A 13,952-nucleotide genomic window follows, 5' to 3' on the forward strand; every position below is an offset into this window, starting at 1 on the left:
TATGAGAAGGTTTGTGACAAGTCCCACTGAGGTACACTCCAAGTAAGTATAGTCAGATTAAATGAATGATACCTGCAATGTTCAGAAACGAGGGGACTTGTTCTCGATCATTTATTGTAGACTGTTGAAGAATATTTGATGTTATTGAATGAAATATATTTCCGGGCTCTTTGGCATTCTCCAAGCCTTCATAAGCTTGTGTTGGACACTGGAAACACGGAAAAGCAATTGTTAGGGGCCATTGAAGACTTGTTCAGGAGTATATATATATTGAAAATAGTCAAACCAACAACAATAGAACTTTGAAAGAGGATTTCAAAGATTTCTGTAGGTGAATGACATTAAAGGCACACTTTGCTTAAGCACACCCAGCACCATCAGCACCACAACAGACAACACCAACAAACACGCATGCAATCACATACACCGATACTAATACACCACAACTCACTTTACCCAAACCAAAAAGCACTTGGACACCACGTGTTGAAAATCCATATCTACATGTCTATATGGAACAAGTGAGCAATGAAATTGAAAAGGTGGCACAAAAATATAATTGTTCCAGACATAAGGACAATCTTACAAAGGAAGAGCGATGAGCACTTCACAATCTCCAAAATATTGAAAAGATAATCATAAAGCCAGCAGATAAAGGTATTGCCATTGTCATTATGTCGATGACCGATTACGTTGCAGAAGGTAATCGTCAACTACATAGTGATACTTACAAAGAGCTCCCATCCGACCCTACCCTTTTACATATTGAAGAGGTTAAAAGGGTAGTAGATTCTATTCGGGAGGATAAAACCATCAAATCTCGCTTGGTTCCGAAAGATCCTCATTGCCCTAACCTTTATTTTCTTCCTAAAATACACAAGGTAAACAATCCAGGTAGACCAATCGTATCTGGCTGCACATGTCCAACTGTTCTAATATCAAAATTTGTTGACTGTCATTTACCTCCTCTCGTGATGAATCTCTCTTCATACCTTAAGGACACAACCAGTTTTCTGACCCACATCCAAGGATTGAACAGAATATACTCACCTTTCAACTCCCAAACCATTTTAGTCACAGCAGATGTTACATCCCTCTACACTAATATTCCACATTCAGAAGGCCTGTCTGCATGCCGCAAAGCACTACATACACGACAAGTCCCAATACCACCTACTCAAGACCTTGTGCGCCTATTAGAACTGACACTCAAACTGAATAATTTCCAATTCAACGGACGACATTACATTCAAACTCAACGTACCGCTATGGGTACCCCTGTTGCACCATTGTACACCAGCATCTTCATGGGAATGATAGAGGCCAAGATCTATGCACAACCTCATCACGGCATCTTGGAAAAATCATGGGTACGTTATATTGATGACATCCAGTTCGTCTGGTCAAAATCCCACCGTAGTCTCACACAATTCCAAAATGAATTAAATTTGATTCATCCGACCATCAAGTTTACATTCGACAGCTCACAGTCCGAAGTTCACTTTCTAGACACATCACTCACACTTCAAAATAACAGACTCGAAACAGAACTATACACCAAACCAACAGACACTCACTCTTACCTTCTCCCTTCTTCATCTCATCCTAAACATACAATTGCAAGCATACCATACAGTCAAGCACTCAGAGTAAGACGCATTTGCTCAACAAAAATGGCAGAAGAAACTTCTCTCTGCCAATTAGAAACACACTTCATTGCAAGAAACTATGACCCTCACTCTGTGAAAGAAGCAATAAACCGAGCAAAACGCATACCGAGAGCAGACCTTCTGACTTACAAACCCAAACCTGCAACTAACCGTGTTCCACTGGTAACCCCCTACTCTCCTACCTCATCCCAATGGCCAAGTATTCTGAATAAGGCCCTTCCTCTCCTCCATCAATCAGAAACACTCGGCACCACATTTCCTCAACCTCCACTAACATCATTTTGATGTGGTCGGACACTCAGGGACCTCTTGGTAAAAGCAAAGCACCCAAAGAAACTAGGATCCCTGGCTTCTATAAATGCACAGCAAACAAATGTATTATTCACAAGGATTTACGAGAAGGAAACAAATTTTGTAGTTCTAGCACTGGACAAAAATTCCCCATCACCTCCTATATGAACTGCAAATCTACATGGGTCATATACCTAATCACTTGCCAAAAGTGCACCAAACAATATGTTGGAAAAACTGAGAATACACTCAACACACGATTTAATAACACCCGGTCAGAAATCAATAACTTCCACACCAGTCAGGGCAAATCTCTACCTTACACGATACACTTTAATCAACCGGATCACTCGATAAATGACATTCAAATCTCTGCCATTGAATCAATTACAAATCGATCACACACCACGATTCTGAAACGTGAGTCCTTTTGGATACATAAACTTCGGACAAAAATCCCTCATGGCATAAATTTTGATGATTAAAGAATGTTTCAACATCAACCCAATCAAATCATTAACCGTAACCCATTCATTCACTCATTCATTCATACTTATATAAATATAAATGGTATATGAATATATGCTTGTGTGTTTATGTATGTATGTATATATATGTATTTATGTATTTATGTATGTATGTATATATTTGTATATGCACGTGCACAAACTGTAACGTGAACGGTAACTAAGCCGCGCTTCACTTCCGCTGAACTTGGGGACGGTGAGTGAGCTTTAGCGTGGCTCTTCTTTTTGTATGCATCTTCTACACATATAACACATCTTATGCACATCACTAGACATACTTGTCTGATATACATGCCTGTTGTTTCTGTAGACTAAGAAGAAGACCTTTGTTGGTCGAAAGCTTGTCGAGAATTAAAGATCGACCGTCCTGAAGCTACGTCCGTGTCTTATTTAATCTCCCGATTATTTATTTCATACAAATGAGACGCCCTGCTCGTACTGTGGAGTTTCTACTATTTCTCACAATTATATAAATATATATATATATACATATATATATAAATAAAAATACACACACACACACACAGCAAGGATTTTAGGAGATCAATGTACTTTTACATAAATTACAGATACTATATTGTTCATTGCTTGCAAAAACATTTGAAAGATTTTTATGGCGAATTTTTTTTGTTTTGTTTTGTGTGATCCTGCAATTGCTACCTGCAGTAGTCATTAGTTGATGATGACAGGTGACCCTTTTCAACTTTGACAACTCAGGTTAAAACCAAAATTGCGTACAAAAACCTTCATTTATCAGATAAATTGCTCATCCCTTTATTTGGGTGGTGTATTGGCCAGACAGCTGCCTCGATCTCTCCCGAAAAAAAAAAAAGGAATAAACCCAGCTTAAGTGAAAGAAGAAAATGTACATGAGCCATGTGCATGTACAGTCGTGGCCAAAAATATTGGCACCTTTGCACTTTTTTCAAATAACTCACAATTTTCTCTAAAATCAAGTTGAAATTGACAAAAGTATTAAGTCTCCACAATTCTTTATTTCACTGTTAATACTAAAGAACCTTTGTTTTTGATTCAGAACTTAATATATCCTTTTAAATCAGAAAAGAAAAAGAAAATGGCATTGACAAAATTAGTGAAACACTCAACTTAATATTTGGCAGCACAGCCTATGGACAAAATAACTGCAGTCAAGCGCTTCCTATAGCCATGAATGAGCTTCCTACACCTCTCTACTGGTAGCTTGGCCCACTCTTCTTGTGCAAACTGCTCCAGTTCCGCCAAAGGTGAAGGGTGCCTTCTCCCAACTGCTGTTTTCAGATCTCCCCACAGGTGTTCAATGGGATTTAGATCTGGACTCATTGCTGGCCACTTCAGAACAGTCGAGCGTTTTGTCTTGAACCGTTCCTGGGTGCTTTTGAAGTGTGTTTGAGGTCATTGTCCTGCTGCAAGACCCATGCCCTTAGACGGAGACCCAGCTTTCTGACACTGGGTTGAACATTGAGGTCCAAAATGCCTTGGCAATCTCCTGATTTCATGATGCCATGCACACATTCAAGGCACCCAGTGCCATAGGCAGCACAGCAACCCCAAAACATCACTGAACCTCCATGTTTGACTGCAGGGAAGGTGTTCTTTTCTTTGAAGGCTTCATTTGTTTTCTGTAAACAAAGAGATGACGTGCTTCATAAAAATCTCAAATTTGGTCACATGTGCCCACAGGACATTCTCCCAGAAGGATTTTGGCTTGTTCAAGGTGTGTTTTGGCAAACTCCAATCGGGCTTTCTTAGCAGTGGGGGTCCTCCTAGGTCTCCTACCATGGAACCCCCTTTCATCGAGTTGGCGACGGATGGTGCGAGCTGAAATTGTCGTACCTTGTGTCTGAACGTCGGCTTGAATCTGTTTGGCAGTTGATCGAGGTGCTTTCTCCACCATTCAAACAATCATTCGTTGCAAACTTCGATCAAGTTTTCTCTTGCTGCCACGTCCAGGGAGGCTGGCTACAGTGCCATGGGCCTCAAACTTCCTGATAACATTGCGTATGGTGGACACAGGAACATCGACGTCTCTGGAGATGGACTTGTAGCCTTGAGATTGTCCATGCTTAGCTATAATCTTGTGTCTGACCTCCTCGGACAATTCTCTGGTTTTCTTTCTTTTCTCCATGCTCATTGCGGTACATGGCTCATGCTCCATGCACAGTGACACAAAACAGCAGAATGACTCCTTTTCTCTATTCAAAATGGTTGATTGAGTGATTTTTATATTGCAGGCACCTGCAACTCACCTTAGGTGAGTTCAATTCTAAAGTAAAGGAGAATCATCTGCTTGAACTCTATTTCTAACAACTTCTAAAAGGTGCCAATGACATTGTCCGGGCCATTTTAGGATTTCTGTGTGGAATAAGCTAAGATTTAGTAAGTTTTTCACCTTTTTTTTTTTTCCACTGCAAACAAAAGAAATACATATGTGGATACCAAAAGATTTTTTCATTTCAACAATTTTCGGAAAGAAATGGTGCATTATTTGAAAAAAGTGCAAGGGTGCCAATATTTTTAGCCACGACTGTATAATACATCATGATTAAATAGTTCGGATTGATTCCAATTGCATTGGCCAATAGGCTGATTGCTGAGGCTTAGCTTAACACAGCACCAACATGACGGACATATGATTTTCCTGTTTAGAATTATTGTGGGTGGAGTCAGGCCAGCTATACAGCCAATCGGTTCAAAGGCTTCATATGCACACTTTGTATATACAGACTTGGCATTTAATATGGAATATATATTTTTTTCTTGACTTGGGTTTACTTTCTTAACTCGGTATATCAATCTGGTGAGTTTCTTTTACACTTTGGTGATTTATTTGTTCAAAGAACCATGTCACTGATTGTCTGTCACAGCAAGAAGTCAACAACAGGATTATATCACAGGTGGCGAGGCAAAATGTACGGACAGGTGCAATTGATGATTGGCTTCACAGTCGGGTGTACAAGGGTTGTTGCGTTCTGTATAAGTGGAAACAACTGCTGCACGTCTCCAAAAGTTATTGCCGCTTCCTTTGGAGATGGTCCGTCAACTCGACAATGCTGTTTGTCATGGAGTGGTGGCTTTACGAAATTACGGCATGAAACAGCATGCCATTGCTCGGCAGTATGGCATCACTCAAGGTCAGGTGTCAAAGATCCTGAAACGAAATGCTCAGATGGGTGTCCCTACTCCAATACTGAGGCCAGGTCGTCCCCGCAGAACCACAAGGAGGGATGATCGCCAGCTGCACCGGTTAGTCTGCAATGGCCGTACCAAGTCAGCTAATCGGCATAGGGCTGAGTGGCAGCAACTGACAAATGTGCCTGTATCCAGAAGGCTAGTCAACCAACGACTGGTTCAAGCAGGCTATCATGCCAAGCGTACCTGAGAAAGCCACGCCTGACCAGACAACACCGCCAGCGCCGATTGCAGTGGGCCAGAGAGCACCGTCAATGGCAGGCAGGACACTGGAATCACGTGATCTTCAGTGACGAGTCTAGATTTCTGGTCTATCGTCAAGATGGCCGCGTCCGAGTGCGCAGACAAGTGCATGAAGCCTACAACAAAGATTGTATAGTGCCAAGAGTCCAAGCTGGAGGTGGTGGGTGACCGTTTGGGCTGCTTTTCATGCAGGGGGCAAAACTGACCTGGTTGTTCTGAATGGAAACCTGAACAAGTTCAAGTACAGGGCCATTCTAGAAGAAACATTGCTTCCATTTGCTCGTGCAGCCTTTCGAGGAAACTTTGTCTTCCAAGATGACAATGCACGGCCTCATCGTGCTCGCATGATCCAACACTTTCTTGCTGACCATGGTGTAGAGCATATGGAGTGGCCTGCCATGTCCCCGGATATGAATCCAATAGAGAACTTGTGGGCAGAATTAATGCGTCAAATCGACCACTTGGACCAGCAGGCTGCCTCTGTGCGTGAATTGCAGCAGGCTATTGTAACTGCATGGCAAGCGATTCCTGTCCAAACCTTGGCAAATCTCGTGAACAGCATGCCTCAACGTGTACGTGCTCTCCTGAATGCTCGTGGGGTTTACACGAAGAACTGAACTGTAATTTTACTGTCCGTAATCCCAGTCGTAATTTAACTTTTGTTTTTGTTTAAAAAAAATTTGGCTAATGTGCAAAATAAAGAGATACTTCTGGAAAACGTACAGAAGTTTAACACAGTCCTGTCCATGAATTGAGTTCGATATCAGTTTACATCACTTTCAAGGATCAATTTATTTGTTTCGAAATGTCAAATGTGGGTTTTGTTTCTTTTAAAGGTCACATTAACAAAATCTAGAATAATTTCAACATAATTCCAATGAACTTTTGGTTCTAAGACATCTTGAAAAGTAAGTTCACCCCCACAAAAAAAAATATTCCATATTAAATGCCAAGTCTGTATATACAGTCACATGAAAAAGTAAGTACACCCCATGTAAAGTTTTGACTTTTTCAACATATTTCAACATACAGCGATTTGATCTTCATTTCAACAATATTGATAGATAAAGGTGATATAATATAACAAATATCATGAAACATTTACATTTTGTAGTCCATTGTATAATTTAAATAAACATAAATGCAAATTTCGCATGTGGAAAAAGTAAGTACACCCCTACATTTATCACTACTTCAAATACCTAAAATTAGAATCAGGTGCACCAGCTCAGGTGCAAATGATTAGAACATCGTTAGATGTTCCTGGAGGAACCTGTCTTATTTAAACCTCAGACATTTAGTTTGGTTTGCTCTTTGTTGTTGAAGTGTGCGGCATCACCAGGCCCAGATCAAAAGAGCTCTCTGAGGCCTTAGTCAGGTTCACTATGTTTTTTCGTTCAAAATCATGGTAGATTAGCAAACCTATACATTTTTGGAAACGTTATTACATGGAAAATCTGAAAATCAATGTTTACATTTGTCAATTCCGACCAATTCGATTCGACCAATTCGACCAATCGACCAATTCCATTCGACCAATTCGACCATTCGACCAATCGCTTCGATCGACCATTCGACCAATTCGATTTGCCAATCAATTTGACCGACCTTTGCTTGTGTGGAACGGACTGTGAAAACGATGCGGACTATATTGTCGGATACGACACACAGGACAGTGATGACGAACTCTAAATGGCATATTCTGTAATCGTGTATGTTTGATGCCATTGACTGCCTGTGTATATTTTGTCATTGACTGCCTGTGTAGATGTGAAGTTATACTGACTGCATGTGTATATATGATTTTGCTGACTGCCTGTGTATGTTTGGTGATATGAATTATTGTGACACATTTTGATGTTATTAACTGCCTGTACAAAATGATAACATGTATTTGATTATGCAACTTATCGCGAATATAAAGACAGTATTTTGCAATTCAAAACCTTTGATTCGTGTCTTACCATTCCCCATAGCACTAATTTGATACTTTCATTGGATTCCTTGTCCCTGAAAATATAGGTTTAGTATATTTTAAAAAGTTTTTAGGGTAATTAGAGGCAGAAATAGAACAAAATATGTATTTTACAGTGGCCATTTTGAAAATCCAAAATGGCCGCCATACAGGTATCTCTCCAAATGTAAACATTGATTTTTAGTTTCCTTATGCTATAACCTTTCCAAAAATGTATAGGTTTGCTAATCTACCATGATTTTGAACGAAATATAATTTATTGACATAGTGAACCTGACTACCTTCAGAAAGAAGGTTATAGATGCCTACGAGTCTGGGAAGGGATTTAAAAAGATCTCCAAACAATTTGAAATCAATCATTCGACTGTCCGGAAGATCATCTACAAGTGGAGAAGATTCCAAACAACTGCCAACTTGTTCAGGCCAGGCCGCCCCAGCAAGTTCAGGCCGAGAGCAGACCGCAATATGCTGAAAGGAGTCTCTAAGAACCCCAGAATGTCATCACGGGACCTACAGGTAGCTCTTGCCTCAGTTGATGTCAAAGTGCACGAGTCTACCATTAGAAAGAGGCTGCACAAATTTGATCTACATGGGAGGTGTGCCAGGAGGAAACCTTTTCTGTCCAGAAAGAACATCAGGGCAAGACTAAAGTTTGCCAATGAACACCGAGGCAAAGACCAGCACTTCTGGAACAATGTGCTCTGGACAGATGAGTCAAAGGTAGAGCTATTTGGCCACAGTACCAGAAGACATGTTTGGCGAAAACGAAAGACAGAATTTGACCACAAGAACCTGATAGCAACTGTAAAGCATGGTGGTGGAAATATTATGGTTTGGGGCAGCTTTGCTGCATCAGGGCCTGGGCAGCTCACCATCATAGAATCCACTATGAATTTTTCATTGTACCAGAGGGTGCTTGAGGATAATGTGAGGCCATCTGTCGGAAAGTAGAAGCTCAACCGAAGGTGTACCTTGCAACATGACAATGACCCTAAACATACCAGCAAATCCACCAAGGAATGGCTGAAAAGAAAGAAATGGAGGGTTCTGGAATGGCCAAGTCAAAGCCCGGATCTAAATCCCATCAAGATGTTGTTGGGGGTTTTGAAACGAGCTGTGCATGCAAGAAACCCCTCAAACATCGCACAGCTGAAAGAATTCTGCATGGAGGAGTGGGCAAAAATTTCTCCCAGTCGATGTCAGAGACTGGTAGACAGTTATAAGAAACGCCTACTTGAGGTTGTTTCTGCCAAAGGGGGCAATACCACCTATTAGAGCCAAGGGTGTACTTACTTTTTCCACATGCGAAATTTCCATTTATGTTTATTTAAATTATACAATGGACTACAAAATGTAAATGTTTCATGATATTTGTTATGTTATATCACCTTTATCTTTCAATATTGTTGAAATGAAGATCAAATAGCTGTATGTTGAAATATGTTGAAAAAGTCAAAACTTTACATGGGGTGTACTTACTTTTTCACATGACTGTATAAGATTAGTAGAAAATGGACAAATCGTTGTTCTCGTAGCATATGGGCTTTAAACCTGGGAGTGGCCAGAATCATGATCCAAGTGCTCAGATATGAATGGCGAACAAAATCAACACCATCTGGCAAATTGCTTTATGAACATATCAACAACAGCCACGTTACATATAAATAATTATCCAGCAACGATTTAAAGAAACTATTGGGGAAGTTCTTTTTTTATTTATAAAATGTGGTTGATGTCATTTGATTGGTGAAAGAAAATGTGGAAAAGAAGCCATTATCATATCAATATGTGTTAACTATTGTGTCAGGAGTCATACAGCACTTAGCAACAGCTCTCCACCCAGAAAGAAAACTATTTTGAGAGTTGAATTTTGGCTGTGCTTTCAGCTATTTGCTGTGTTTGCCAGAATGTCAGAAATGGTGCGCACCGGCTGCCGAGACTCTCAGTCCATACTCGGTAAGCCACGTCAGGAATATGCCTTTTTGACTTGTATGCTCAGAATGTGGCTAAACCCAAGATTGTGATGTTTGTTGTTAAGTGAGCTGGCATCACATGAGGGTACATGAGGTGGACATTCACAACAGCAGGTTGCCAACTTGGCAGTACTTGCAGTTGGATGAACTCCTACCTGGAGTGGCACTGTGCGATACACATTTACATAGATAAATTGGTGTCATCCCCCCTCCCTGAAAGCCCAGGACTATGAATTTCTCCCATTATTCCTGGCAGATTTTCTCAAACTCTGTCAAGTTGTATGGGGAGCGTCGGTGAACAGCAATCTTCAAGTCTTTCCACAGATTCTCACTGGGATTCAAGTTTGGGCTTTGGCTGGGCCACTCAATAACTTTCACGTTCTTGTTCTGAAGCCATTCCAGTGTTGCTTTGGCTGTATGCTTGGGGTCATTGTCCTGTTGTAATATAAATCTACGGTCTTTTGCACTCTGAAGCAGGTTCTCCTCAAGGATTTACCTGTACAGTATTTGGCTCCATTCATTGTTCCCACTATCCTTACAAGTCACCCAGTCCCTGCCGCTGAAAAGCATCCCCATAGCATGATGATGCCACCACCATGCTTCATTGCTTCACTGTAGGGAATGTCTTTGATGGGTGATGAGCTGTGCTCGGTTTATGCCAGGTGTCGCACTTTGTATTCAGGTCAAATAGTTCAATTTCCATCTCAGCAGACCACAGAATATATTGCCTCATTCTCTGTGTCTTTCACGTGCCTTTTTTGCAAACTCCAGGCATGCTGTCATGTACTTTTTTCTCAGGTGTAGATTGCATCTGGCCACACTCTCCCATAAAGCCTAGATTTGTAAACTGAAGGTCTACAAAACAGTTGTTCTTTCAACACTACTCTATGCCAGTGAGACTTGGACAGTGTACCAGCGGCATGCAAAGAGGCTTATTCTTCACATGAACTGTTTGCGAAAGCTTCTTAGGATTAGGTGGCAGAGAAATGTGCATGACATAGAAGTACTCCAATTGGCAGAAATGCTGAACATTCATAGTATGCTGAGAAAGTCACAGTCGAGCTGTGCTGGTTATGTGACAATAATGTCAGATACACATCAGCCAAATTGACTGTTTTATGGTGAACTCAAGACTGGTAAACATTTCCATGGTGGTCAGAAAAAATACTACAAGGACACCCTGGCGGTCGAGTGCTTCGATGTCCATCTCGACTCTTGGGAGAATCTTGCCCAGGATCATTCAGCATGGCAAGGTGAATTCCATAAGTGTGCAGTTTCGTTTGAGCTCAAGTGCAAAACTGAGGTGGAGAGAAAGCATGAAGAAAGAATGAGCATAATTGCCAGTTGTTATCACTCGACTGTCATGTCTAACAGAATGTTCCAGGCCAAAATTGGGGTCACCTACGCCTCATCAAACCCAAAACAACAATCCTGACCAATGATTAATGTGGTCATCTTCACCCACGAAGGTTGCCAAGAGATTGTGTTATTTTTTCAAAATAATTCCTCAATTCAAAAATGGGATATGACAATGTCCCATTCCTGACCTCGGAAAAGACGGTTATGATACTGGCTGCAATCATCTGGATTCAAAAATCTCATAAGCCGAGTAAAGGAAAGTGAACCTGCCCAAGTTATTTAAAGAGCTCCAAATAATTGTCCCACGATATGTCCAACGTCTTGCCAAAAACTTGCTTGTCTGATTACAGAGAAACTCTTCGCTATAAAGCAGCAGTGTCATCAAAGATGGAAATTTGTTAAAATAAACAATAAAAGTATCACATATTTTAAATCCTCAAGTTATGCGAACAGTTTTATGAATTTAAAGTAGAATCGAAACACCATTCCAAACGGACAATTATGTTCCGGAATCGCATTACCAGCCATAAATTGGTAATAATGGTCAATGCATGGTCGGGTCTTACATACGGAGTCGGGGCTTGCGTACAACCAGCAAACTCACCGGCTGGCCTTGAATGCTACAAGACGTTCTAGGTGAATTAGACAGGTCCAAGGGTATAAGCTTTTCTTGCAATTCTTCAGCACCAACCTGACACAAACACAAGCATACAGTACTGAAACCATGATTGGAAAAGAAAAAAGAAAAAGGATGAAATAAAGAAACATTCCAAAAAACAAGGATATCACTGCAATAATCTTGCTTGAAAAAAAATGAAACAAAAGTGTAGTGAAATTATACCAAGGTGAACCCAGGGAGCTCGCCACGGAAGGGGCCGTCTATAAGACCCGGGACAACCGGGGCGTGCGGACACTTCGGCGGGACTCACTGTGACATTATCCAGTAGTTTGAATGGTATGTATGCCCCAAATGCTGCGCTGATGATGCGCTGCGCGAACCATTGTTATATTGTTACTTCCATTGCTGTTCTTGAAATGCTCTGATTTAATGCCTATTGCTGCATGTATTGTTACAGGATGTATTGCCGATCTAAATGATATTAAAGCCTACCCAGAGGTAAAGTCGTGTCTGCGCTTGATTTTCACGACATTTAATATCATTTAGTTCGCCGAATGGCTGACCACAAGATGATCGTGGTTCCGATTCTCGGAGCCGACCCTCAAGCTGAAGGATCTGCATCGGAGTTTGCTCACTGGCTCAACACGCTGCAGAATTACTTCGCTGCTCACGAGACAGAGCCAACCGCTGCGATACAGCTGTCCGTGTTACAGTCCAAGGTCCATCACACTGTTTACAAGACCATTTCTCGATTTGAGACGTATGATACGGCCCTAGCCGAGCTGAAGCGCCTCTACGTAAAGAAACGGAGCGCTGTGCACGGCCGGCATCAACTCTCTCAGCGACGGCAACAACCGTCTGAATCGATCGATCGCTTCGCGCAGGAGCTGCGCTACTTATTGGCAGATTGCGTGCAGGACGTCCGGACTCACGAGCAAGTGCAGGACGATTTGCTCCGAGATGCATTCATATCCGGAATTAGTTCTGGAGTCTTGCGGCTCCGTCTCTTGGAGGTCGCGGAGCTGACATTTACAGAAGCACTACGGCTGGCACGCGTATACACAGATGCTCGAGAACAATTGACCGCATATGATCACCCACGAGTCGTGGCGGGGACCTCGCAACTCGCGCGACCCGAGAGGGCCACCGCCGAGAATACGGAGGAGGACCCGACCCCCACGACGGCCGAGTCCCTGGGTGCTCCGGAAGCGGACTCCGCATCCGGCCTCACTGCGGCCGCCGCTGCCAGGCCACGGCCTGCCCGGTATGCAAAATGTTATTTTTGTGGCAATCGGCAGCATCCCCGCTCTGAATGCCCGGCCCGAGAGGCGACATGTCACCTCTGCTCCACCAAAGGCCATTTTGCAAAAGTCTGCAGAAAGGCCGCTCGGGGCACGCATTCCCGAGCGACCTTGAATGGGCTCATCGCGGAGCCAACGGATCGAGCACCGGACGGGGCGCCTTGCACAGCTTTGATGAGCCGCTCTCCTCCTCGCGGGCCTCTGGCTTCTCGCCCGACCTTGGTGAGATACGTCGGGCCGCCGAAACAAATGGCGCGAACGCGACCGGTCACAGAGCATCCAACCTTGACTGGCTTTCAAACGCCTACTTCAAACAGGCGACATGCACCTACTTTGGAAATGCCTCTCGAAGTGCGGCAAACGCAGCACGTGACTCGAGCGCCATCTGATGACAGCTTTTGCGAATTACATGCTCCCCCTCTGGCATGTCAATCTGCAGATGGCAGAAATCTTTCTCACGTGGCTCGAGCGCCATCTGACGGTAGCTTTTGCGAATTACATGCTTTGGCATATGACTCTGCAGATGGCAGAGATCTTTCTCCCATGGCTCGAGCGCCATCTGGCGGCTGCTCTCACGACCACCCCACACCCACTCTGGCAAATGAAACTACCGAAGAGCCAACTGACTTCAATGCTCCTGCTGAGGCCCGAAGGATTGCAGCCGGCGTGGGATCCACCCGCGAGGCGCGATCTTCTCGCCCGGCCGGAACTATACCTGCCGGGTCTGCCGGCCTAGCGCAGGCCTTCATTCCGCTCGCCGTCGCGGGCGTTTTTGCGCAAGCTTTGATTGATACAGGATCCACGG

General features: G+C 42.8%; 2 protein-coding genes across 12 annotated transcripts in view; one reads left to right on the top strand and one right to left on the bottom strand.

Moving 5' to 3' along the window:
• The window catches only part of LOC137416554 (THAP domain-containing protein 1-like), a 231,879-nt gene that overhangs the window by 206,068 nt on the left and 11,859 nt on the right, over nucleotides 1–13,952 (top strand). The gene's annotated exons all lie outside the window — the stretch shown is intronic.
• Nucleotides 1–13,952, bottom strand: part of LOC137416549 (uncharacterized) — a 123,229-nt gene that overhangs the window by 4,784 nt on the left and 104,493 nt on the right. For all 10 annotated transcript variants that reach the window (XM_068102171.2, XM_078784166.1, XM_078784163.1 and 7 more), the window contains 2 exons: nucleotides 11,832–11,918; nucleotides 73–208 (listed from right to left, as the gene is read on the bottom strand). In XM_068102171.2, the coding sequence (XP_067958272.2) occupies nucleotides 73–208; nucleotides 11,832–11,918 (223 nt within the window). The remainder of the gene's footprint in view (nucleotides 1–72; nucleotides 209–11,831; nucleotides 11,919–13,952) is intronic.

Source organism: Myxine glutinosa, chromosome 9 (genome assembly GCF_964187855.1).
Source record: "Myxine glutinosa chromosome 9, kmMyxGlut1.1, whole genome shotgun sequence".
Taxonomy (NCBI): Eukaryota; Metazoa; Chordata; class Myxini; order Myxiniformes; family Myxinidae; genus Myxine; species Myxine glutinosa.